General features: G+C 40.6%; 2 protein-coding genes across 5 annotated transcripts in view; one reads left to right on the top strand and one right to left on the bottom strand.

Moving 5' to 3' along the window:
* Positions 1-293: 293 nt before the first annotated feature.
* APIP (APAF1 interacting protein) lies at positions 294-27,231 on the bottom strand. Of its 3 annotated transcripts, none has more exons than XM_082058447.1 (8): positions 27,114-27,231; positions 26,681-26,875; positions 13,716-13,816; positions 10,717-10,765; positions 9,354-9,471; positions 6,870-7,005; positions 2,954-3,121; positions 294-2,403 (listed from the first exon to the last, which is right to left on the bottom strand). In XM_082058447.1, exons 2-8 carry the CDS (start codon positions 26,714-26,716, stop codon positions 2,304-2,306), a joined length of 708 nt encoding a protein of 235 aa, XP_081914573.1. In that variant the 5' UTR covers positions 26,717-26,875; positions 27,114-27,231; the 3' UTR covers positions 294-2,303. The 3 variants fall into 3 exon arrangements, with proteins under 3 accessions (XP_081914573.1, XP_081914572.1, XP_081914571.1); XM_082058446.1 differs by lacking the exon at positions 27,114-27,231 and having other exon boundaries at positions 294-1,052; positions 2,281-2,403; positions 26,681-27,106; XM_082058445.1 differs by lacking the exon at positions 27,114-27,231 and having other exon boundaries at positions 26,681-27,106.
* The window catches only part of PDHX (pyruvate dehydrogenase complex component X), a 73,642-nt gene continuing 73,053 nt past the window's right edge, over positions 27,162-27,750 (top strand). For both annotated transcript variants that reach the window (XM_082058444.1, XM_082058443.1), the window contains exon 1: positions 27,162-27,451. In XM_082058444.1, coding sequence (XP_081914570.1) covers positions 27,310-27,451 — 142 coding nt within the window. In that variant the 5' untranslated portion in view covers positions 27,162-27,309. The remainder of the gene's footprint in view (positions 27,452-27,750) is intronic.

Raw genomic sequence — 27,750 nt, 5'->3', positions numbered from 1 at the left:
CTTCTTGCTGACAGGCCAATATGAGAAGCTAAAAAGCCCTTGACTGCTTAACAACAACTAAAACATCAGTGTATTACCAACATTCTTTTCATACTAAATTCAAAACACAACATTATACCAGCTAATAGGAAGAAAATTAACTCTCTCCCAGCTGAAACCAGAACACTTACCCTGTCTCAATTCACCCTTGGGACTAGAGTCTCAATACTCGATCAGCAAGTTAGTCAATCAAGGCTTAGACATATGGGGGGCCATTCCAGGAGATTTTGAAAGAAGACACTAAAATGCATAAATACGTGAGACAATATTTTAATAAGCAATTTGATTAAATCTACCTTAGGCTGGCTAACCACAGGTCAGCTTTAAGGTTGTAATAAACAAAATCTTACTGAAAGTGAACGAATGAAAAGAGGGATAAAACAGAGAAGACCCATAGCAGTCTCAGTAACAACTTTCAAATGCATGTCATAAAATTATGTGTTTCCTAGTAATTTTAATGACAACTAAGAGAATTTAAAAATACAAATACTAAAGGCTTAATTAAAAAAACAATAATACAGCATGACTGAATCAACAGTTCAAAAAATGCTTTAAACTTTATACATAATTAGAAGGGTTCATCCTCACTTCCCCCCCCCCCCCCCCCCAAGAATATATACTATATTATACTAATATATACTACTATAACTTTCAGAAATGGAGACCTAGATAAAGTTATATGATGTACCAGTAGAGCAGGATCAACAAATGCAGGGTATTGAAATAGAAATTTTTAAAGCACGCAAACAAAATACCACATTATTTCTCCACAGCTTTTTTAAAAATCCTTTTTTTGCATCTGAATTGTCATCCGTCCTACTGTAGCACTTGACAGGATTCATAAATAGCAATGATTGTTCGGCATTTCCTTGTTCTTTTAATTCTTCTTTTTGAACGTGTTTAACAATCAAAACTGACTACCAATATCTGTTAATCAGTCGAGTATAACAGCACCCCCTTCTGGTTTTAACACTGTGAGGTGGAATCTGGAACTCCCGTCTCACGAAAGAAACCTGTATAGGAGAAGTGAGATAAAAGTGAAAATATTCTAAAACTAGGTCTTTCATAGTAAAAAACAGGTAAAGGGATATTAACTCCACTATAATAGCTGAACTTATTCAATTTCAGGGGCTGAGGAACAATTTTAGAATGGTTCTTGCAGGCCACGAGTTAGCCCTACGCAGGTGTGGTAGCCCGCACATCTTCACTCCAGCAGCACTCCAAATACCTGTTCATGCATAGACTCAATTTACAGCAAGTCTCCTGTCCCACTGCTTCTTTCTCTAGTGTAGGCATAAAGGCTATTGATCCAAGTACCTGTCTGTTCTGGGCTCATGCTGCCCGAGCAGCCATTTGCCATCTCTTCCGGTGCAAACGTGGTGAGTGGAGAGGATTATCTGATGGACCAAATCTGGGCAACAAGTTAGCCTATCCTGTTTAATTAGGCCACCACTTTGGCCTAGCATCTCCTTTATCATCTCAGTACTGGTATCTTTAAACTTACCTATATCTTCAAGAAGTGTCCTAGACTCTCAAATGATACACTACCACTGTGTTTTGCCATACTGGGCTGTAAATTCCTTGTGGGAGGATTGTTTCAGGGATCCTTCATGCAAAGTACTGATAGATCATATTACCTGTGTGCTTTTACTTCAAAATATTTGTGATGAAAACTTTCAAAACACTCATCATTGCTACATTAGAAAACAGAAAGTCATGGTAATTTGCTGTATGAGGTAAACAGGTGACACTAATCAATGAAACTTAATCAAATTGCAACCAGCCATTTCTGCAGAAGGAAAAAAAACCCACAACCCACTATATAAGTAACACCACTGAGATGGACTGAAATCAAACCTAATCCTGCAGGCTGAAGAACAAAAGTGAGTCTATTCTCTGATTAGATTAGCTTACTAGCCTGGACTTTTTTTTTTTCTCCTTTTTCTCCTTTGGCTTTTTCTAGTAATGCTTGATACAATTTAGTTTTAAAAAGGAATTGCACTCTGTGCTGTACATAGGTGCTAAAATATGCACAGGACACAACTATTAACATATCTTTTTGTTGCATTGTGTGGTAAAGGAGCATTACTTCAGGCATAGATAACAATTGCAGTGGTAATGGTGTGGGAGTGTGGGAGATGTACAATACTGAAGTTGCCTGAGTGGGAGAGCAGACTGAAGTAATGGTGTCATCTGTAGCCTTTCCTTCCAAACAGATCATCTCTACAGATAAATTCACACCTGAATAAAAATGTTGTTGTCATTTACAAGATCCCGTTTTCTCCTGCTGGATGTTTTGAAGGATCTAGCCCGTGCTGCTTCATCTGCACTGCGATATCAAACAAGTAATCATAACACTCACACCTAAAATTAAAAGGAAAAAAAAAGTGATGTGTAAAGTAAGGCTCAAATCTTACCATGTTTTATGAAAATTTTTCTTCCTTGACCTTTGCATCACCAATGTGACAGTATGATTGGACAGTTCTATTGTAATTTCTTTCCTTTACTGTAGCATGGAAAGTGCGTGGCATTTTTGCTACATGATCCTGATTTGCTGCATTTCCATCAGCGAATAAAGAAGTAGATTAAAAAAATGGGACTAGGGAAGACTACACAAACTGTATTGGCAGGTGTCATATAAAAGCAGAGATTGCCTGCAGATTTCACATGAGAAGGGACTTGTCCATGTGAAAGGAAAAAGTTGGCAACCCCATTATCTAGCATTGGTATGAAAGGAGAACCAAGCGGTGCAATCATGGATTAATGCATTCTCAAAAGTTCCCTATACTTTAATTGAGGCCAGAACTTAATGTTCTGAATCATTGTCCAGGGGCTGGAAATACACCTCACATTAAGGCCATTAAGATTTCAAAGTATAATAGCAAAAGATACCACATTCCTAAATTGTACTCACATTGTTTTGGCTTTTTCCCATGTTTCTCCCCACACATAAACTCCGTGACGTCTGACCAATACAGCACAAGAGTCCGGGTATTTTTCCATTGCACGTGCCATTCTTTCCTTGAGATCCTTCTCTTCTGGTGTATTCTCAATAATGGGAACCACTAGTGTATCATCATATCTAAAAGAAAAATGAATGTTCATATATTTAAAAACCCACTGTGTTTGGATCTAAGAAACAGATCCTCCTTCGACTGTGTAAAGATGTTAACAAATTCTCAACCCTAATGATTTTACGCTCCTCTCTTATGAGTCACTCTGTAACATAAGAACTCTCAGGAACATCTCTCACTCCCAAACATATGCTACGCTGCCAATATCCGAGCAACACTAGAGGCACAAAAATAAAATAACGCTTTAATGTATTAGGTGTAGCTGTTTGTTCATGTATCAACTTTGTTGTTGAGTTCCTTTACAACTTCTTCATACTCTCTTCATCCTGTATTGGCATCACCTACAAGCTTTATCTCAGAGTAAGTTATTTAAAAGAATCATGAAGAAAGAAATTAAGCTATTGCTGGAGAGCAGGAAAAAAAATATTCAGGTAGTCCAAAAAGCCCCTGGAAATAAGATATACTTGCTAAGGCATATAAAGAGAAATCAGAGTCAACACATGAAAATAAATTGTCTGTGATGGAGTCACTGGTGGGCTATATGTGATCTTAAGAGAGCCTGAGAACCCCAGTTCAAGAGACAAGATGATGCATGCTACTCAGAAGATCTTGCCTAAGAGTTTCTGCTGAAGGAGGACTGGGATACTTGGCATTGTGTGAACCCTAATTAACACTGGCAGAAACTTGTTTAAACAGTTCTAATAAGTCTCCAGTTCAGGTTCAGATTTATCATTGAGATCACAGATATTTCATGAGTAGATGCTAGCAGCACTTGTATAAAAACAGAGAGGAAGAAATAGTAAAAAATTACAGCTTGTACTTTGAATCAGATATTCAGAAAATTAAAAAGTCTCATCCCTTACAATTTTCAATGCTCCTGCTTTACCAAGGAAGTCCATAAAAATAGTGAATGAAGAAAATGAAGTTGTATATTTGTAGATTTACTTTGACTCTTACATATTCTGATCATTAAAATCAGATTTGGAGTGTTTGCTACTAATGAGGCCAAATGAGCTAAGGGACTGGTTTGCTATGTTCTGCTTTCTACTTGGATGTGAGTTTGGAAGCAGGTATAAATACCATAACTGATTCCTAATCATAACTATAAGCTTTTTATCAAGAACTAAAATCTATAAAACCCCAAGAATACTCTGAATGAGTTAAATACCTGATATCTCTTTAGTTTTACTGAAATATAAGCAGCCTATGTTTAGCCAAACCTCCTTCTGAGACTTTCAGAGCTATTTACTACAGATCTATTCTCCTTCTACTGAAGTAAAAGGTGAAGCTATTCTGGCATCACTGGGATCATATTTAGGCCAACAAATACTTCTGACTATCCTATCTGTAGCATTTTTTTAGATAGCTTCTGGAAAAGGTTTATGTAATTAGAAACAATATATTGTCAAAACCTTTTTTGAAAGATCCTATTCTGTACTACGAAATTGATTTTGAATTCAATGGGGAGCCTTGTGTGAGGTAAGACAGTGGAATCAGTATGGATGAATATGTACTTAGGAACCATGTAATCTGGAGCTTTGATTTCTTTAGTTTTTCTGGTAAATTAACAGGATGATATGGGACAGCACAGAGACATGGAACCCAATAAATACAATGTCTCCTGATTAACATTTAGGAATGTTTGAGAATTTGAAATGCATATCCAAAAGATAAAACTGTAGTGGATTTTTTTAAAAAACAATGTTGTTAGACTATTCAATATAAGGGATGTCTTTTGCTACATTAAAAATACAAATGCTAATGCTGACAAGAAGGTAAAGCTGGCAAGTCAACCTCAATGGAATAAAATATGCCCAGGCGTAAAATCACATGCCAGACAGAGGGCTTGATCTCTTGCCAAAGGGCAACAGTTTGTTACAAAAATCAGCATTAAAAAGTGGAAAGAATTTAGCATTCCAATTTTTCATCTAATTGTGACATATTATATAAATATTGTTTGTGGATCTCAATTTAACACTCTGTGGGTGGAGTCCTCAAAACAAGACATCACACATAATTTGGAATAACTCACCACTTAACTCAGAGCTCATCCTTGAAAAGTAATAACATTATCTTTAACGAGTTGTTTATTCTGAATTTTCTTCCAAAGTCTGTCAAGTAAAATCTGAAATTCTCTGCTCCTACAACATGCCCTAAACTAGCACAGGCAGTGATAGATGAAGTCCACCCAAATGTAGTTTGTGTGTTATCAATGTGACCTAATGTTGGTTGGCTTCAGTTTCAGTTTAACATTGTATAGAATCATAGAATTGTTTTGGTTGGAAAAGACATTTAAGATCATCAAGTCAAATCATCATCTAAGCACCGCCAAATCCACCTCTAAAACAAGTCCCTAAGAATCTATGCGTCTTTTAAACACCTTCAGGGATGGTGATTAAACCACTTCCCTGGGCAGTCTGTTCCAAAACCTGATAATCCTTTTGGTGAAGAAATTTTCCCTAATATCCAACATAAACCTCCTTTGTCGCAACTTGAGGCCATTTCTTCTAATCCTATCACTTGCTACTTGGGAAAAAAGACCTACACCCACCTCGCTACAACTTTCTTTCAGGTAGTTATAGAGAGTCATAAGGTCTCTCTGGAGCCTCCTTTTCTCCAGGCTGAAAAATCCCAGTTCCCTCAGCCACTCCTTGTGCTCTAGACCCCTCACCAGCTTCATTGCTCTTTGAATTCACTCCAGCACCTCAATGTCTTTCTTGTAGTGAGGGGCCCAAAACCTAACACAGTATTCAAGGTGGGGCCTCATCAGTGCTGAGTACAGGGGGACAAGCACTTGCCTAGTCCTGCAGGCCACGCTATTCCTGATACAAGCCAGGATGCTGTTGGCCTTTTTGGCTATCTGGGCACACTGCTGGCTCATATTCAGTCAGCTGCTGACCAACACTCCCAGGTGCTTTTCAACCAGGCAGCTTTCCAGCTGCTCTTCCCCAAGTCTGTAGCACTGCATGGGGTTGTTGTGATTCAGGTGCAGGACCTGACACTTCGCCTTGTCGAACCTCATGCAATTGGATCCAGCTTGTCCAGATCCCTCTGTAGAGCCTTACTACATTCAAGCAGATCAACACTCCTTCCCAGCCTGCTGTTGTCTGCACACTTACTGAGAGTGCACTCAATTCCTTCATCCAGATCACTGATAAAGATATTAAACAGAACTGGCCCCAATACTGAGCCCTGGGAAACACTACTCATGACTGGCTGCCAACCGGATTTGACTCCATTCACCGTAACACTTTGGGCCTGGCCATCTAGCCAGTTCTTCACCCTTCAAAGAGTATGCCCATCCAAGCCATGAGTAGCCAGTTTTTCCAGGAGTATGCTGTGGGAAAGTGTCAAAGCCTTTACTAAAGTCTAGGTAGACAGCATCCACAGCCTTTCCCCTCATCTACTTACCAGGTCAACTTGTCATAGGAGGAGATCAGGTTAGTCAAACAGGACCTGTTTTTGATCTTTAGATATTTGTCAGGACACAGCTCTTTATTTGGTTTGTTTCTGTAGCTCAACAGAGCACAGTAGCTTTGACATTACAAGATTTTATCTCAAATCTCTTCCATAGGCTTGAGACCTTCTTAAGGAAAGCCAATGACTGAGGTATTTCAGAGGTCTTTTTACTTCTTATTCCTAATACTTTATATTACACACTTTAACACACATAACTCCAATGACTTGTCATCTATTTATACTGCTGAAAACAAATGATCAAGCAGCATGCCTCTTTTCTTAAATACAAAGAAGTACCGGTAACAGCCTCCTGAAGTACACTTCTGGATTCCTTTTATCATCTCCTGATGGGTAATACTGAACTCACTCCCTGGGTAAAGAAGGGTAGCCATAACAGCAGCCTTGGAATGAGTATGGATCACTGCACCTGCCCCTAAGAACAGATAAAAGAAAGAAAAAAAAAAAAGAAAATAGAAAATATTTTTAGAATGAATTTTGAAATGTGTCTATTAAGAAAACTTTATTTACCTAATTGATTCATTTCCTTTGGCCAGACATCTTAGCAAATGGTGATCTACTGTATTAAAGGAAAAAATATATCACAACCTAAATAAAGGTATGAGATAGTTAGTCATCTATAAAGGATAATTATGGATTGTCTTAGGACACTAGTGTTAGTAAGTGACAAATTCCAGGAGAGAAACTACTTGTAAAAATTCAAGGAGAAACACTACTTGTACATTTCTTTACATACTACAATGCTTGAAACACTATTACTTATCAGAGTTCTGAGATTCTAATGAATTCTCAAAGTTATTTGTAAGATGAAATTTTAAAGACTTTTACTTTCTTTTCATGCTAGTACTCCTCTACAATTATCCACTGATTTTCTGAAAAAAAATTTATTGTAATCTTATTGTGTCATGATGGAAAGATAGTGTCATGGTTTAACTTGAGCTAGTAATATAACCATGATAGCTGCCTGCTCACTCCCCACCCCTATTGTCCCAAACAGGGGAGAGAATCAAAGGGGATGGGAGAAACTTGTGGACTGAGACAAACACAGTTTAATCAAATAACACTAATATACTACTAATAATAACCATACACATATATATATAAAATAGAATATAAAATAAAAGATACTCAATGCAATTCCTCACAAACTCTGTCTGCACCACACCGCCAGTTCCAGGAAGCAGCACCCTGGTCCCGAACAGCCAATCCCAGAGAGAAAAGAGAGAAAAAGGCAGAAAGGCCTAGAGATCTCCGCAAAGTGGCAGGATGACAAAAGGCCGAGCTAATCAAAGTCCCAAACAGAACTCCCCCAAACAGGTCTCCATCTTGGTTCCAACCAAAGCCTAACCGGAAGAACCCAACTCTCCTTAAACATGAAGCATGACGCTAATTGGATGGAATACTCTTATTGATCAGCCTTGATGTCAGTCAAGGTCTGCCCCATCTATGCCCCACTTCCTAGCTGCCTCACACCTGTTGGCAGAGCGCTCAGAACTGTCCTTGGTTCTCAGACCAGAGCAATTAAAAACATTAACTCTGTCCCGCGGTGTTATCTTCTTGTTCTCAAACTAAATCTAAACAATTATGATGCCAGCTACCAAAAAGAAGGGTTTCTAACTTCAAGAAGGAAAATTAACTTGTTTTCAGTCAAACCAGCACAGATAGGTAGACAATATTTTTAATTTACTTAGAAAGTTTCCATATGAAATGAGGTTTTCTCCATTACATGTGTCTTGTGCAGGAAGATCAGAAAAGACTCCCTAAATCCTTTCTAAAGTAACAGATAGAAACCTTCACAACAGCAAAACCTCTCTATTACTGTGCACCTACAAGAGAAAAGTTTCATATTTTTTTCAACCTATCCATAATTAAGAACCTTTGATCGCAGCCAATGGTTGTAAAAGGATCTAAAACATAGTTGCTGAATAGGCAAAACTACCAGTAAAAAAAAAATTCCCTACCTCCTCCTGCAACCTATTAATCCACTGCAGCAAAAATGAGTTCTGAAATGATGACCATAGGTCTAGCTACATGAGAAGACTAAAATGTAAACGACAGTCAAAGGTTGTTACCACAGATTACCTCCCATTGTACCTATTCTTTCGCAAATCAATCCATTTTGCAGTTTCCTGTTTATTTCACTGTAAGAAGAGAGAATCACAGAATTATTTTGGTTGGAAGAGACCCTTAAGATCACCAAGTCCAACCATAACCTCAACCTAGCACTAAAAAATGTCCCTAAGAGTCTCATCTATACAACTTTTAAACACCTCCAGGGATGGTGCTTCCACCACCTTTCTGGGCAGCCTGTCCAGTGTTTTACAAACCTTTCCGTGAAAAAATTTTTCCTAATATCCAACCTGAACCTTCCCTGGTGCAACTTGAGGGCATTTCCTCTTGTCCTATTAATTGCTACTCAGGAGACCAGCATTCTCAATGCTACAACCTCCTTTGAGATAGTTGTACAGAACAATGAGCTCTTCTTCAGGCTAAACAGTCCCAGGTCCCTCAGCCACTCCTCGTAAGACTTGGGCTCCAGACACCTCACCATCTTGTCACCCTCCTCTGAACTCTCTCCAGCACCTCAATGTCTTTCTTGTAGTGCGGGGCCCAAAACTGAGCACTGTATTCAAGGTCGGGCCTCACCAGTGCTGAGTACAGTGGGACGATCGCTTCCCTAGTGTACGGTATTGAATTTTGATTTTGTGGATATGTATACACAGTGTTTCAGTCATCACTGAACTAAAAATATTTGCTATGCACCTCTCATAGTGTAGGCATTCATAAAAAGAGGTGTGCACTGGCTCTTCTTTAGATTCTTGTGCGGTGGAGGACCACTGATATGCTGTTCATTCATGTCACAAACAAACATATCTTCTGCCTGTAAGAAAGAAGAAATTATTTTGACCTGTGATGACTCTTCTCAGGAGACAAATATATACAGCACATATTTAATACAGAATGTGATCTCAACTTTGTAAAAGTGCTGTAATGCACCACATTTATACTAGCTTTTAATACTGTTTACTGACATTGTGCAATGTGAGTTAATATTAGGTACTCTTTTTATTCAGACTGCTGCCAAGCAGATATTTGTAAAACTAAAATTTCCTTAGAAAGGAGACAGCCTGTACTTAAATAACAGAGAATAAATCAATAGGAAAAGTAGTAGTTGATTAAAAAAAAAGAAATGTAGATGTACTTTTCCTTCGCCCCTTAAGAAATCAACAAAGCACATGAATTAAACCTCCATATAGTATAATATAGTATAGTATAATTTGTAGAACTAATTTTTTAAGCCTTGCTTTCAGTGGCTTTACATCAATGTTGCCTTTGCAGCAATCAGCTACTCATAATAGTACAGAAAATGGTTCAGGACAGCAATAAAACTTTCTTCTTTAATGTTATTTTAAAAATCAGCAGGAAATACAGTTGCAAGAGACTTCCTGGCTCACTGCGCTCAGTCCACTGCTACTGCTATCGAAGAACACAACCATCACAGCCTTGCCATGTTATGCTTTTGCTTGCCTTGCTAACATCTTCAGCGAGCACTGCTGCAAAATCCCAGGTTTCCATCAGTGAAGACATTCCTTTCACTTCTTATTTTATTTATCCTCAGATCTATAAAACAAGAAATCCTTTCTACATATTCTATTCTGGGGGAGTTCCTGCTGTCACAAAATAGTTTTTATTTACCATTCTCCCCTCCACTTATATTCTGGGTTTTTTTCTGGAAAGGACAGATAGAGGAGGTCACCTTTTCACGGGAGAGTCACTCAAATTAAAATAGAAATAAGGTGTTAATGCTTAATTACACATGTGCCACATGTGCCACTATAAAGCCATTCAAGCTTGACAAAGAATAAAACTGGACCTGAGTCATGTTTGAATTTCACAGTCTACTGTGTTAATTTAAAGCAAAGAGATCATTAAGACTAATCTACACTGGCCACTGAAGGACATGTTGGCTTGCTATGTTAGTGGAGTACTGGACAAAATCCTCAGTTGTTTCGATACAGCAGTACAACAAGTTTCTAACTTTACATAAGAAAAAATCAAACCCTAAACAAAGGTATGTTCATCTATCTCAAGTTGAGCTCTGAGGTAAAAATACAGTTCAACATACCTGTATTCTTTCCTTTTGGACTCCTGAAGGAGCAATGTAGATTTCATTCCTAAGAAAAGTTACAGACAGGGAAAAATTGATAAACACAGGGTTGTTCAACTGCACAGGCTTTAGAGGTCTCAATCCACTGAAAAGGAAATAGCAAATGTAGCCCTCATAATTTAATAACTTTCTTACTCCTTCTACAGATTGACATGTAGATGGTTTTCAAAATAGAACTGAATCATACAAGGGCATTTGAAATCTCTAAATTGCAGTGGTACAAAACCATGCTTTCAGCTTGCCAAGAGATTTGAAACACACATAGAAGTGCAGCCTTATTTTTCCTACACATAAAAATACAAAGCCTTTCCCTGCAATAAGTCCAAACAGGAATCCCCAGAATTCAGAATAAAAATGGAATAAGGGAAATTGCAAGCAGATGCTGATCTATGAAAAAACAGGTGACAAAACTATAACTTAAAAATCCAAAACTATTACTTAAAAATTATCTGTAGTACTCTACAACATAAATAAGTTTGTTTTTTGTTATATTTGTGTACTTTAGGTTTTTCATGCATTTATATGTTTATTTATATAGATAAAAAGATAACACTAATTCAATGCAATTAAATCACTGAAATTCAAACATTAGTGCATCACTTCTTGCAAAGTTTACATAAACAAAAACAATGAAAAACTGATTTAAATTAATTCGATTTTAAGATGAGACCTGAAATATTTTAAATTGTGATCACTATTGAGTTTCAACAGTAACATATCAAATTCAGGAGCACAGAGACATCTAGTGAATAATTAGTCAAGTTACAGATACATCTTGTAAGGACCACCAGATGTTTATATTTCTGGAGAAGAGCACTTAGAAGAGCAACAAAGTTGGTGAAAGATCTAGAGCACAAGTCTTATGAGGAGCAGCTGAGGGAACTGGTGTTGTTTAGCCTGGACAAAACGAGACTGAGAGGAGACCTTTTTCCCCAAGCAGCGAGTAATGGAGGCCAAGAGGAAACAGCCTCAAGTTGTGCCGGGGAGGTTTATATTGGATATCAGGAAAGGAACTGGTTGAGTCCTCATGCCTGGAGATACAAAGATGATGTTTAGGCACAGCACTTAGGGACATGGTTTAGTGGTGAACTTCGCCGCGTTAGGCTTATGGTTGGTCTCGATGATCTTAAGGGTCTTTTCCAACCTAAATGACTCTATGATTCTAGCTCTTCCAAAAATACAACTCTTATGATGATGTACTCTTCATAGTCGTTAAACAACTGTGAAGCACATCAAAATGTGGCCTTAGCATATTTGTAATTGTCAATATTCATGATTAACACTGCCAACATTGCATTAATTTAGATTTAATTCCTTTGCGTAAGAAAGATGATTGAGAGTGCAATATATTGAGAAATCAAGTTGTAATTTGGCTACTAATGAAATACATGCATTTCTTCTTAAAACATTTTGTTTTTATCTTTTTAGAAATTAATCATAAAGGGAAAAATCTGATCAAGAAATACCTTTGAAATATAGGACACCTGATACAGAATTCTAGATTCATTTTTAATATGCTATCCCACATCCAAACTGGCATTTTTGAGTAGTTGATAAGAACTGCACAGTGAGTAATGCCGAGTGGGATTAGCTGATAAGACTAGTTGTTAGAATTTCAATCAAATTTCAATTGTTATTTCGTTATTTTCTATGTAACAATTTGAAGTCTGATCTCTGCCTCCTAGCTACTCATTTTGAAACATACCTACTGTCCCTTTAGGAATATATACCTATATTTATACCTTTTATACCTATAAATATATGCACCTTAGGTATATGTTTATACCTTTAGGTGTATAACAGTACAGCCACAAAGATTACTATTTCTAGACCATGTACAATATCGGTACCAACTCAAGTATGTATTTCAGTAGTAGTCTGAGCTATACAACTGCTGAGGAAAACTGTACTACTATGTTAGTTGACAAGACTTGTCTTGCCACAACTAACACGAATTGCACTGAAATGATGAATAGGCTACATTTAGCTACCGATGAGAAATTAGTACTAGAAATATTTTTCCATAAATGAAAAAACATTAAAAAAAATTAACCCTCTTATCATTTCTGTCTTTATTATTTTGCAGTTGCTTTGCTTGCAAAATCAAGCAGGGAAGTGAAATGCACAAAGGCATTAGAACAGCACAAATATAAGCATTTATAGCCTTTACTTCATATATATATATAGATAAAAAATGTATCTAAATACAAAAGGCTGTTTGTGTCTGCATGCAAGTGTATGACAGAAAAATGAGAGGTCAGACAATTTCAAGCTAGAGTGTCACAACACCCTGTGACTGCAGACAGAATTGCAGGCACTGTACAAAGTGTTTTGCAGAATGAAGACTTCTGTTTTTTCAGTGGCCACTAAGAGGAGCTCTGTCTCCATTAAAAGCTTGGGAAGTATGAATAGGGGGAGACAGGTAAATTAAAAAGTAGTGCTCCTGAGTAGTGGATACATCCCAAAAATTGTTTTGCTGTTACTTGTCGTGGTTTATTTTATGTTAAGAATATGTCCTTAGAAATTATCTCAGTAGAACAGTAATTTATTTCTCAAATGAAATGTCTTGCCTGCAAAATTCACAGGCATTTGAAAGCTGTGTGCCTGGTGTAACCCATTCTTAATTCCACAGTCAATTAAATGAAAAAGGGGGAATACATTGTTCCTTAAACAAAGGAACAAAAAGCATCTACCTTAAACAAAGATAGAAAAAGGACAGAAAAAAGACACTCTGAAGTTGGCTCTCTCCATTGAAGGGACTGCAATGATTAATTCAGACTAGCCGCCTCCATTCTATATAGTTAAATTTGGTGTACTATTCATTTACCTCTCTAACTTCTTGTTCACTCTTCCAAACATTTTTCATGGAACTGAAACGCACTCAACAACTACTAATCACAGCGACCCTCTCTCTCTCTCTCTAACCATCATATTCTTTCTCTTCCATCTTTACTTACCCATGTTTCAGGCTGATTCCTCCACCAGTTCCTGTTACCCAGCCTAAACCATAAAACAGTCTACAAAGCTCTGGGATAAGATTTCTTGGATGTAAATTCTCCTAAAAATAAGTTAAGGAAATAAATTAAAAACCATCAGAAACATCAAACCTAAGAATTTCAATTCTGAAATTGAGTTCAAAGGGGTAGTACTTTCATATTGCAGTATGACAGTCTAATTTATGCTTATGAACATCAGTTACAAAATGACTGCATGTTTGCACAATGCCCTTTACACTTCGCAGGGGCCATTCGCACCTTGAAATGAACAAACAAAACTGCTAAACAAAATGCACGTCTGATTATCCTTCACAGGAAGGGTCTTATCTCAAATTTATGTGAGTGCAGTGGCCCACAGGTATTACACAAGTGAGATTAAGTCACAGACTACTGCCGTAAAAAAAGAAAAATAAAAGCATCTAACATTAGCCATTTTGAAAAGCCCAGCTAATGTTTTTTTCCTATTGAATCTATTCTGTAGGTTTATTTTGCTTGATTTACAAATTTCAGTAGAACAAACTTTATTAGTTCTGTTACATAATATTTTCACATAGCAGTCAAAAATACAGTAGAAACCATAAGCAAATTATTTGATTCCTACATTTTTACAATGTTATGTTACCTTTTATGCAGTTTAGCCAGAATTTATATTCCATTATTTTAATATTTTAGAATGAAAAAAGTTCTTAATTTTTTCATATTCCATTATCACATGAATAAATATATCTACAATAGATCTATACCAATCTATTAACCAAAGATATCTGTAGTGTCAGAGATTTACTCATAGCTAATCTAAACCAGAATGGCTTTATAGTACAAGCCAAAACTACTGGAAACTCTAAACTGTACACTGAACATGTAAAACTAAGAAAGCTGTACCTATGTCATATTTTAGCCCCAGCCTACCTGCAGCCGGCAGCTAAAACCATGTACCACTTGCTCACCCTTCCCATGCCCCTGATGGGATTGGGACAAGAATAAGAAAATAAAGCAAAACTCGTGGGTTGGGATAAGAACAGTTTAATGGAACAGCAAAGAAAAAACAACAAACTATTCTATTATTCTAGTCTATGACCATTAAAAAGTCTCAGCTTTATTTTATACTAACTGCCTCACCTCTAATGCAGCGTAAAATGACTGATGGCTGTAATTAAAATGCTTTGTACTTGATATGCTCCCTTGTTTATAGATGCTGCAGATTTGTAGAAGCTAAAAGAAGAAACCAAAGACAGGAGAACGGTATGCATGCAGTCTTGTTATCAAAGTCCAGCCATAGATTTTGTTGCAGGTCTGCCTCAGCCTTAATACACAAATATGTCCCAGTCACCACTTCGCTGCCACTTGCAGTTCTGTACTGTTTCTTGCCTTTCTCTTCTCATCTGTGACCAGCAGGTTGATGCAGGTGATTCCCCCCTCTATTCTGCTCTGGTGAGACCCCACCTGGTGTCCTGTGTTCCGCTCCAGAGTCCTCAGTATAGGAAAGACATGGACCTGTTGGAGAGCATCCAGAGGAGGGACACAGAAATGATCAGAGGGCTGGAACACCTCTCCTATGAGGACAGGCTGAGACAGTTGGGGTTGTTCAGCCTGGAGAAGAGAAAGCTTCAGGGAGACCTTATTGCAGGCTTTCAGTATTTAAAAGGGACTTATAGGAAATACGGGGACAGACTTTTTAGTATGGCCTGTTGCGATAGGACAAGGAGTAATGGTTTCAAATGAAAAGAGGGTAGATTTAGATTAGATAGAAGGGAGACTTTTTTTTACAATAAGGGTGGTAAAACACTAGCACAGGTTGCCCAGAAAGGTGGTAGATGCCCCATTCCTGGAGACACTCAAGGCTGGACTGGATGGAGCTCTGAACAACCTGATCTAGTTGAAGATATCCCTGCAGGGGAGTTGGTCTAGATGAACTTTGAAGGTCCTTTCCAAATCAAACCACTCTATGATTCTACGAACAGGAACAACAATGAAAGCACCTACAGAGCAATAGCCACAACCCGACCATGTGGTGGTTCTGCTGCAGGAGCCTGTGCCAAAACCTCCCACTGTGGCTTGTGCCAAAACTGCCTCCCCCTTGCACAAACCACAGCTCATGCCTGAAATACAAAGCACCAAACCGCATGGTCCATATAGAACTGGGAACATTCTCAACCACCCTGCTACCCACAGCAACAGAGAGAGAGGGGAAGAGAAAGAGAGAAAGACAGCACCCCTGCCCCCCTTTGTAACTGAGCATGATCTTATATGGTATCCAATATGCCCTTTCTGGGTTCTGAGTCAGCTGCCCTGACAGTGTAGAAATTAACCCTGTCTCAGCTGATCAAGCACATTCCACCCCTTATTCTATATAATTTATGGCATGCTCAGGTCTTACCAACACATTTCAACTAATTACTACCACCTTAAACATATATACACATACACACAGGTGTTTTTTTTCTCAGTTCATGGCATAATCTTATTCCTTTGGAATGTTAATTGAGTACATGACTTTCGACTGTATCTATCAGGACAGCCTCCTGGGGCAAGAAAGCTGGAGTGTCACATTGTACTGCTGCATGCAGCATCTAGGACTCATAGTTCATGCGCCTGGTTTACAGAATAAAGACGTCAACCCTGAGGAGGTGGCTGGCTGCCAGCTGTTAGAGCCAGTTCTGGTTCCATCATTGCTGCACTTTGTTTAGTTTAGTAGAAGTTCATGTTTCATTAACCTGAAAGGTACATACTGAGTACTGTCAGTATGGTGTATAGTATTATGTAGCAATTACCATCATACAGTTCACATCATGGGAGTATTCTTACCCAGAATCAAATCCCCCTGAGGCACGCATGGGACTCCTCCATCCTTCAGCATTATCCACAAAGTGCACCCAGGTCCCTAAGCAAAAGCAGTTCCATGGATAGGTTTGCCTTTGCCCAAGGCAGGAGTAACCCAGACTGTTTTCCCTAACACAATTCCTCATGTGCAACACAGGGACTCTATCCCCTTTACAGTACACGGAAGCTTCGATTAGGCAGGGCCAGCTCGACTGATAGATCCCCTAGTGTTAACTAACCAGGTGGCCTTTGCTAAATTTGAATCCAAATTTTAATCCCAAAGTTCCACCACCCATTGTTCTTAGCGTAGTGTTTAACAGTCCACTGTACCACTTGATTTTCCTGGAGGCTGGTGCATGATAGGGAATGTGATATACCCACTCAGTGCCATGCCCTTTGGTCCAAGTGTCTACGAGGTTGTTCTGGAAATGAATCCCATTGTCTGACTCACTTCTCTCCAGGGTGCCATGTCACCACAGGGCAGGCAATGGCATAGGGCATGGTATACGTTTCCAGTCACCTGATGGTTGCTTCCACCACTGTAAGCACATAGGGCCTGCTGTGGCTGGTTTGTGGGAATGTAATATAGTCAATCTGCCGGGCCTCCCCATATTTATACTTTAGCCATCACACCCCATACCACGCATGCTTTAACTGCTTGGCTGGCTTGATTGCAGTGCACGTTTTACAGTTTTGAATAACCTGTGTAATAGTGTCCATGGTCAAATCCATCCCTTGATCACGAGCCCATCTACATATTGTATGCCTTCCCTGATAACCTGAGGCATCACTGGCCTACTGAGCTATAAATAATTAACCTTTGTGTTGCTAGTCCAAATCTACCTGAGACACTTTAATCTTGGCAAACTGATCCACCTGCTGGTTGTTCTGCTGTTCTTCAATAGACCAACTTCTAGGCACATAAGCATCTACGTGGTGCACTTTTACAAGCAGGTTCTCTAGCTGGGCAGCAGTATCTTGCATAATTCAGCAGCCCAGATGGGTTTGCCTCTGCACTGCCAGTTGCTCCTCTTCCATTGCTGTAACCACCCCTACAGGGCATTTGCCACCATCCATGACTCAGTATAAAGATAGAACACTGGCCATTTTTCTCATTCACAATATCTAAAGGCAGCTGGATGGCTTTCACCTCTGCAAACTGACTTGATTCACCTTGGCCTTCAGTGGCTTCTGTGACACACTGTGTGGGACTCCACACAGCAGCTTTCCACCTCCAGTACTTTCCCATTATATGACAGGACCCATCAGTGAACAAAGCAGATCGCTTCTTATTCTTGGGTAACTTACTATACAGAGTTGTCTTTTCAGCACATGTCACCTCATCTTCTGGTGGTACTCTGAAATCCTTACCCTCTGGCCAGTCTGTGATCACTTCTAAGATATCTGGGTGATCAAGTTTCCCCATGTGAGCCTGTTGCATGATCAATGCAACCCACATACTCCACATAGCATCAGTTGCATGATAAGCAGAAGAGACCTTCCCTTTGAACATCTAGCCCAGCACTGGCAGTCGAGGTGCCAGGAGGAGCTGTGCTTCAGTACCGACCACTTAAGGCCACAGCAGTCTACTGTTAGTCTCCACTCTCCACTGGACTTCCGCACTGGCCATATGGGACTGTTAAAGGGGAAGTGAGTTTTACTGATCACTCCTTGGCTCTCCAGTTGATGAATCAACTTATGGATGGTAATCAAGGGAGTCTCAGTTAGTGCAATATTGCCACCAGTAGCAACTGGCACCTGCTGTTCTTTGACCCTTGTCAGTCCTACAACAGAAGGTTACTCCGAGAGACCGGGCAAGGTAGACAGCTGTTCAATGTCCTCTGTCTCCACGACTGCTATGTCAAAACCCCACTGGTACCCTTTTGGGTCCTTAAAATACCATCTTCTGAGGCAATCTATACCAAGGATGCACAGAGCATCTGGGCCCGTCCCAATGGGGTGATTTTGCCAGTCCTTTCCAGTCAGACTTATCTCAGAATCTAACACAGTCAACTGTTGTGATCCCCCAGTCACTCCAGAAATGCTGGTGGGTTCTGCCTCTTCATAGTTTGATGGAATTAGAGTACATTGGATGCCGGTATCCACTAAGAGCCCTGTACTCCTTTGCCTCTGATGTTCCAGGCCATCGAATCCACATGGTCCAATAAACCCGGTTATCCATCTCTTCCACCTGGTTCAAGGCAGGGGCCCTCTAGTCCTGGTCATAGTAATCACTGCTTCCGTTTTGCAAGAATGAATCAGAAGCCCCTTCAAGAGGATCAAAAGCAAGATCAGCTCTTCTACTCTGTCTGGGCAACTGCCCACTTGACACTGGAGTAGCATTTTTCCTGGCAGAATCCCCTCTTGTGGTTGTCCTTCCCTGCAACTCATGTACCCATGCCTCCAGGACTGAGGTGGGTTTCTGATCCCACCTCCTCATGTCTTCTCCATGGCCATGCAGGAAAAAACACAGGGTTTCCTGTTTTGTATACCCTTTATATTCTCTTTCTTGATTGGAGAGACGCTCTTTTCGAGTAGCTGAGATCGTAGGCTGTACAGGTGGGGAATGGAACTTGTCTTATAATGCTGGAACTTTCAGGATATTTTTTCAGCTAGCACGTCTTGCGGTTTCTCCACAGCTGAGACGCAGGCCTGCAGGGAGGAAGATAGACTTCCTTTGTATCACTGTAGTTGGCCAGCCAATTCATCCACTATTTGTTCCTCACCTTCTTTCCATGACACTACTGCCAATGAGCTGGCGAAGGAAAATTGTGCACTCTGCAGGATCTTTCACCACATGGGTTGTATGCACTGGACTTCATTGGGATCTGTGGGTAAATTGTCATTATTGGTGTCATTATAAATCACCTCCAGAACAGGTAATTCCCTCAAGTACTGGATACTTTTCTCCACGGTGGTGCCTGGGTGACAGGTAACATCTTCCTGGATGGGATACCTTTCCTTCACACCCTCCAGAGGCTGAGGGTTTGTGTCTTTTCCCCAATTGCCTTGCCAATGCCTCCTTCCTTAGACAGGGATCCTAGCTGTGTGGCTTCCCTACCCTCTAATTCCAAGCTACCTGCCCTGTTATCCTAGCATTGGAGCAGCCAAGCAATGATGTGCTCACCATCCCAGCAGCTGAAATATATGCTGCCACCCACCTAGGGACAGAGATCGGGTGATTATCTCTGTTTCTGCCTCGTCCTGTTATCAGATGGAGCTGGGTCATTACCTTCCCTCACTAAGCTAACTGATTTTTTTGCATATTTCTCTTTCTGTATAGGGGCAACTGATACAGACATGGGTTGGTTCTTTGATTCAGCTGCAGCACCTGCTGCCTGGGTTTGGGTAGCCACAGTGCCTGTCATGGGGGCTTGAGCAGCTGCAGTGTTTGGCACAAGGGTAGGAGTAGCCACAGTGCCTGTCAGTTTGTTATCCCCCTCTTCACCCTGGGGGTGCTGTATGCTGTTGAGCAGCATTTGGTACATACTGGCTAAGGCCTAGCACAATGCAGTAATTTGTGCTTCTTTGGAATAGCCAGAACATTTTCCTTTTAAATATTCCGTCACTTTATCAGGGTCCTGTAGCTGTCCAGGAGTGAAACGCCAAATCATCAGGGGTGAGAAATTCTCTATATATCTGCCCATGTTTTCGCACATGCCTTTCCATCCATGACCATCCAGCCTCGGGGCAAATGAGTGATATTCTTAACACATTCTTTTGTAACCCTGTATATGACCTCAGACACATTCAGGAAACATAGCAACAAGTGCATGCTAACTTGAATATCCCCAGGGCATTCAAAATCCACAAAAACTAATGTACCTAAACTAGAGGAGATGAGGGAGGTGAAAAAATGGGGGAAAATTCTGCATCCCCTCCACCTTCCCCATATACTGAGGGACGTTGCCTTAGATAAGAAAATAACAATACCTTATAAAAATTCCAACCGAGATGTGCAAAATAAGAAATCATGATCTCATAAATTGATATTATACAGGACAGCAATATGATAAACCTAATCCTTTTCCCAAATATAATAAACAGCACCACAGAGAACACATAGGGCATGTAGGAATTCAGATAACACAGCCATGTAGACAAAGAAATAAACATCATGACCGCTCAACTAATATAGTAAATGCATATTTTAACACACTCCGGTCAGCTCTGCCGTTATTCCAAGAACGTATAAAGCAATGGACACACATCGCAAACCGATGACGTGGCCGCGGCAGCTCGCGCCGAAACCACCTCCCCGTTGCCCGCCTCCACCTTGCCTCAGTGTTCCAGACCGCCCTGGTCGAGGGAGGGAGGAGAAAGAGGGGGGAGGAGAAGGAGGAAAGGGAGCATGGGGGAGGGGAGGAGGAAAGGGAGGGGGGCGGGCAGACCCGCCCCCTTTGTAACTGAGCATGACCTTATATGGTATCGGATGCCACCTTTGCCTAGTTCTCGGTCAGCTGTCCTGGCAATGTAGAAATTAACCCTATCTCGGCTGACCCTGCACAACCTAATAGGTAGCAGTCCTTGATAAGTGAGTACTACACTGGAAAATTAAAAATTTTGAATGTTGGAATCATTTACATGAGAAATATAACCAGTATACACAGAGAAAACTGGGAGATGCTAACTTAATTCTGTGTGATTGAATTTATGCATTTGCGTGTTGCCTTGAGTATTTCTTCTGAGAGAACAAAAATCCCCATTTACCAGTGTAAAAACTAAAAATCATACGTTCTTTCACAAAGATCCTGATACAATTAAACCCATCAAGGAAGAAATTAAACAGTACAGAAGCAGAGTAGTAATTTTATTTACATAAATTTATCTCCCTGGGATGAGGTAGTATTTCCACCTACATTACCACAGTGATACAGCTGGTTTTCTTTCTTACTTGACTGTGTGACAGAAATCAGCAATTAAGCACAACAAATGTGCTTCTTGCATTTGTTTCAACAGAAAAAAAAAGGATTAGTTTTAGGAAGTCTAGACACTTAGGTCACCAAATACAGTTACCTGCTACAGCAGCCAACTCTCAAGCCTGATCAGTACTTCAAAGTTCAACTTAAAAGTATAGTACCATATTCTTCAATCGCACTAGTTTCTGAAGCTATTATCTTTAAAAAACTGGGATTCAGTTCAGTTAGTATTCTTGCCTGCTCTGATTTTGTTTCTGTTATTTAAAGTCTCTTTTAATATAGTAAAAAGTGATCTGTTCATTCATTTCAATTGATAGAAGCAAGACTCTAACCAGCACTCCTAGAATATTATGTAAGAAGCTAAGATTTTCAAAGCACCATGAGCCTTTATCAGTTCACATTACCTGAAATAAACAGAACAGCAAAAGTAAGGGTGCATGAAGGAAAAGGACTCCTACATTTACAGTAAAAAAAATGTGAAATCTTCCCGTTCACACAGCTGAAAATGAAACTACTCCTTCCTAGCTTTTTGCCACTGAGAATAATATACATCAAATATACTCCAACATTCCTCAAATACTAATTACTCTGAAATGTACCGTGAATCCAAAAATATTAATGAATGTGTTGTATATTTATAAATTCAAAACAAGTGCACAGAAGGTGTAAATGATGGGTCCCAATTTTGTTGTTCTTACTTATTTACACAGAATTAATGGCTGTACATAATTTTAATCTGTTCACCTATCACAAAACCAAGTGCCACAGCATCTTGTTTTGACTCTTATTTAAAAGGACATTGCTGTCTATTTGTAGCCTATGTGCAACACTAGTATTTTTCATTTCAAGTAAAAATTATTTATTTTCTACTTTTACTGGAATAAGCTTATATTTAACAGGTTTATATTGCTGTTATTTATGGAATGTACACAGCCATAAAACCCCTAGATTATAACACTCCTACAGTTGTTTCATATTTTCCCTGTTTGATGAATGTTGACATTTACTGCAAAATTCATATTCATAGGAGAACATGAATGCTTTTCACTACTTCAAATCATTAAAAAGAATTTTAAATAAAAGCTCAAATTCAGAAGCTATCCTCAGAGTTTAACAACATTTTTTGAGGATCAGTGGATACTGATTGCAACCATAAAGTATTTAAACAAAAACATTACTGCATTTCGTGTTTAAAATTACTGATAATGACAGTTCTTTCCATAACTAAGAAAGTGTACTTGCTGTAATAAGCCTGAGAATGAACATGTGTGAAAGCAGAAGGCAACTCAGCAGGATTACTGTTTGTCAAATCTCAATTAGCAGTACCTTTAAATTTTATTTTTAAGTTGAAGTACAGATGCCATCCGTTATCTCTTCCTTCATATTTCCAACTCAGGATATGGCCCACTAGTTTTCTGATACAGCTAACGTGAAAAATTTAGCTTCTTTCCTGCTATGTTATTACCATTTTAGCCTAAGTTTCTACATGGTGTTAGGTATAAAGGAAAACTCCACAGATCTCCATGACCTAAAAGAAATGACTAATTTTTTCACTCCATTAAATCATTATTTTGAAAACAAATTTGCTGGTAAATTTCTAAATAGAAAGTGACTGAAAATTTAGAATATTTCCAGCAGTCAATTTTTTTTTTAAATTATTATTGTATTCTGCAAGACTGTGGTGGTTCAAGGAAAACTAGCTTTTCCTTATTTAATTCAAATTACTGTGCCTAATATAAATTAAAAACCAAAACAAACCTACCTTCCCAAACAAAAAACCCAGAAAACAGAGTAGATCTAGTATAATGGAAATCAAGGTGGATCCAGCCTACTTGTGGAACAAACACATTTGTAAAAGATTTTAGAGATAATTTTCAAAAGGTGTAAAACTGACCTAAAATGTCATTATTTTAAGATATTATAGTAAATAAATAGTTAATAAACAGTGCCTGAAATATGTATCTCCCTTTCATATATTGCTTGGACATCATACATTTTCCTCAGAAATAAGCACAGACTGCACAGATGAAATCATACCATTGATATTTCATACTGACAGGTAGTAAATCATTATGAGGTTTCTTTGAATAGCTATGTAAGTTTGATGTGGCAAAACAGATTTGTGCTACACTGTACAAATAAAGTGAGAAAAGTACCATTAATAAGCTAGTAGATTTCTGTTTAAAATCTGTCTTTAGCATAGAAATTGATCAAATAAAAACTAAAGTAGCAAAAATACTGTCATGATCCTTCAAAAAAGTTTATTTCCTACAACACCTTCGGCACCACACAAGGATTCTATAATACAAAAGGGAAGGGTTTTTCAGTGAGTAAAATAAATAATTGTAAGGAAGAGGTAGGAAAGTAATGTGGTTAGGATTCCTACTCTGCTTAAAAGCCTCACACTGTCAATTTTTATAGCAAGTACATACCTCTAACTGAAATGGATCACTTATGGTGTGCCTTTTTTATGTTTGTAGTTTTTTAATTGCAGCAATTAGAAGCTTTAATAGTTTTTCTTAAAATGATAAGTGACTAGCTGCTCTATTACTCAGCTTAGTCACATATGCCCATAAAAGAACATTTTCAAGAGAAATGTTTGTTTAGCAGCAGGAATCCAGATTGGGGGGGGGGGGGTATACTGTTAACACCCACAGAATAAAGAGAACAAAAGCAAAAAATAAGTAGCACATACCAAAACTGGTAGACACTTATTACCAATACCTCCGCTGAAACATCAAGAAAAAAGTGCTGCTGTCACTGTTCTCTCCCACCACTGCAATACCACAGTGACTTCAAAAGTTGAAGACTGAGTGATTTTTGATGGTCTAAGGTAAAATCATAAGACTTAAACAAAGGGGAACTAGGATTTTGTGAGACTGCTAGCCTTTAGAATCACAGCAAGCACAGGCTTTGTTTACTGCAGCCCCTCTGGACAGACCACTTGCATCTTGTTGCAGGGGGCTACACACCTCAGGAAATGTTTGTATTGGACTTGGAGAACCAGGTGTGGAGAGGCAGTGGCAGCAGCACGGGAGAAATGCGTATGGGTGCAAGACAGCAGCAGTGGTTCTGAGGCAGGAGACAGGCTAGGTGAAGTGATGGAGACAGAAGCCTGGGGCAAGTTTGACAAGGTTTGGAAGTACCTATCTTAACATCACATTTAAACTTAAAATGACAGCAAGTCACAAACTCCTTAGGCCAGGGGTGTCAAACTCATTTTCACCAAGGGCCATATCAGCCTCAGAGTTGCCTTCAAATGGCCAAATGTAACTTTAGAATTCAGCCCATGGGCCTTGTGTTTTCTACTCAGTTATGTGCATCACCAACACTGTCTCATAACACAACAGACACACTGTTTTTTCTCCTTGAAACACAAACATGTATTCGCTTTCCCATCTATCATTAAATTGCCTTCCTTCTGCCTCAGTCTTTAACTTACTAGACATTTTGGGATTCAAATTGATCCACTAAAGATGGTATGGTGTGCCATCTAAGTAAAAGACCAAGATGTCCTTTAGGACCAGGTCAAATAATACTCAGGCCCTCTCATGCAGGCTCAGCTTTCCTTCAAACCCTCTTCCCCATACAGCAGAGCTAGCCATATCCATGGAAAACAATGTACAATTCATGAGTGGGACCCTGGCCACTGGTTACAAAATATCTTTTTAGAGGTACTTTGTTTAAAATAACATGTAACCGCTAAAGTTCATGTATCTAGCTAATTTATTAAAAAATTAAATTAAATGTTTGCGCAGTTGAGAGTACCCTAATTAAGTGCCCCATTGTCCCCTCACTACGATCTCCCCCTGCCCGGTAATTCTGCTTTTTCAATGCCCCAAGGCAGTTACTAGTGTCCCACATCAGTCTCACCTATTACTCTTATCACTCATTACTCTTACTACTCATAGGCTCACTGCTGTCCTGTAGCTATGGCCGCAGCTCCCGCCGTTCTGCTCCTGCAACGCAATGCGTGTCACACACGCTGCACGCATGACTACCGCGCTGGCAGGAGCCTGGAGGCGAGGAGCTCAGCACTGCCGTCATGTGGAAACAAAGTGCTGGGCCAGATAAAACAAGGTGGCGGGCCACATTCGGCCCGTGGGCCAGGTGTTTGACACCTGTGCCTTGGGCAGTCCATTTAACTGTACCAGGTTAGAACTATTTTCCTAATGCCTAACCTAAACCTTGCTTGTTGAAACTTAAGCTTGTTATCTCTTAACAAACACTTATGGACATAACGAAGACATTCTCCCCTTTCATCTCTGTGACAACACTTTACATATTAAGATAACAACTCCATTTGCTCCTCATTTTTTTTCTTCTGTCTTTTTGACTAAGCAAATTCTTTCCCTCTTTCCTGACAGGCCACATTATGTAGTCTGCCAATGATTCTCATCTCCCAGTTGTCGGTCCACACTGTTCTTGATGCTTGGGCTGGTCTCTTGACCAGTTCCACATATGAACAGGACAGGTATTTCAAGCCTCATGCAGGTGATGCTCCCATATGCTGTAGCACATTTGTTTTCTTTGATGAAGCACAGTACTGTCAGCCACCGAACTATAAAAAACCCCAATCAATCCAGCACAGAAAAAAACCCAAACCAAATCTAAACCCCAAGGGTTACTACAAATAAATAAATAGGGCTCCAAGTCCTTGTAACTGCAGCCAGACTGTAAGCTGGCAACATTTCAGTAAGTGTAGTAAATTTCAAACATTTCTATACTCTCTGTTCATTTTTAACTATGAAAGTTACTAGCTGATTACTAAGGTTACAAATATAGCCTCTACAGCTGCAATTGCGAACTGCTGTCTTGGAGCACCCGCTAACACGAAGTGCCCCTAGCCAGGCGGCAGGCAAAGCGCGGGCAGATTGCGGGATCGTCAGCAGCATCAGGGGTGACAGAGGTGGCTATGGCAGGGCCCGAGCACGCCAGCAGAGCACTTGTTAGTTCGCTGTCCCGCCTCGGGTCTCCAGAAGTTCCTCCCAGCGGCAGAGGGGACCCTGGAACGCACAACTCCGCCTGCAAGCAGAAGTGGGCAGCCCCACATGGCGCGCCACTGGGCTGCTTAAAGTGGCTGCTGAGGGGATGAGGCGTGCGGGCCTCCGCTGCTGAGCCCATTTGAAGCTCACGCGGCCTGAGGGGTAGGCACTACGTGTGGGGTCTGCGTGTAGCCCTCGTTACCTGCGCAGCGGCGCGGTCGTTGGCGGCCGCCGCCATGACGTAGGTCGGTCAGCGAGTGCGGGGTCCTTTTTCGGGGGCTTCTTCTGGGGACCTCGCGGGCGCCTGCCGAGCGCTTGCCTACCCTTGGCACTGTGTTATTGATCCGAGCGATCCCTTGGCTGGCGGCGCGAGTCCTCTTCCCGGCGCGGAGGCAGACTGGCCGGGATGGAAAGACTAGCACCCTTCCCCCTACTCTCTACCCCTGTCGGGAGAGCAGGGAAGGGCCAGTAGTGGGAGTAGCTGGAGGGGAGAATCCCAGGTGCGGACAGGCAGGCAGGGCTCAGAAACGCACGCATGCATCTGCGGTAAGCTTGTACTTTAGGCGATAGAGGCAGTGAGGTCCAAGCAGGCGAGTGGCTGGAACGACCGAGGCTTGTGCTGCGGGAGGGCTTACCGCTGTGCCAGGTGCAGGCGGGTGGCCAGCAGTAGAGCAGGGGGCGTTGGTAAAACCTTTCCTCTACGCTGAGGCGGCTTGGCTGCGGAGTGGGGGGCGTGCCGCTTCCCCCCCTTCCCCCCTCCCTCTTCAATGCTCAGGCAACGAGAGAGACAGCCCCGGCTCCTGGGAGGGCGGGGAAGCGAAGAGAAACAAGATGGCAGCTGCTTTGTGGTTGAGCTGTGGCCGCAGGGGGGTCGTGAAGCTGCTTCTGGGCTGGCGGCCAGCTGTGGGTGCTGGCGCGTTTTTCCTCGACCGAGGAGGCTGGAGGCGTCTGCACGGGACCCGAAAGCTACTGGGTGAGTGATGGGCTGGATTCTGCACCCTTGTTGTTATTTGGGTGCCTGCGCTGTTGGTCTGCTGCTGGAGCTGCGACGTTAACTAAGGGATGGGGGTGGATGGTGCTGAGGTAGAAGTAAGGGCTGTGCGAAGTGGTGGGGAAGTGTGAGTGTCTAGTATTGCCGGGTAGGTGTGTAGAGTGGCAAGGTCGAGCAGGGCCTTTGGTGTACTGCTTAGGAGCGACTGAGTAGCAATGACCGATTGGGAAGTGGATGAGAAGCCATGCAGATGACTTAGTTTAGCAGGGTGCTCTTTGGTT

Source organism: Streptopelia decaocto (genome assembly GCF_964273445.1).
Source record: "Streptopelia decaocto genome assembly, chromosome: 7".
NCBI classification, from domain to species: domain Eukaryota; kingdom Metazoa; phylum Chordata; class Aves; order Columbiformes; family Columbidae; genus Streptopelia; species Streptopelia decaocto.
Note: the sequence above shows the minus strand (reverse complement) of the source record. Positions and strands in the feature narration are given on the sequence as shown.

Excerpts from the sequence above, each read along its gene's own strand:
- APIP (XM_082058447.1), bottom strand. The coding sequence starts at position 26,716 with ATGGCGGCGGCCGCCAACGACCGCGCCGCTGCGCAG. Across the intron at positions 13,817-26,680 it reads ACGACCGCGCCGCTGCGCAG|GAGAATTTACATCCAAGAAA; the intron begins GTAACGAGGGCT and ends ACTTATTTTTAG. Across the intron at positions 9,472-10,716 it reads TCCAAAAGGAAAGAATACAG|GCAGAAGATATGTTTGTTTG; the intron begins GTATGTTGAACT and ends TCTTTCTTACAG.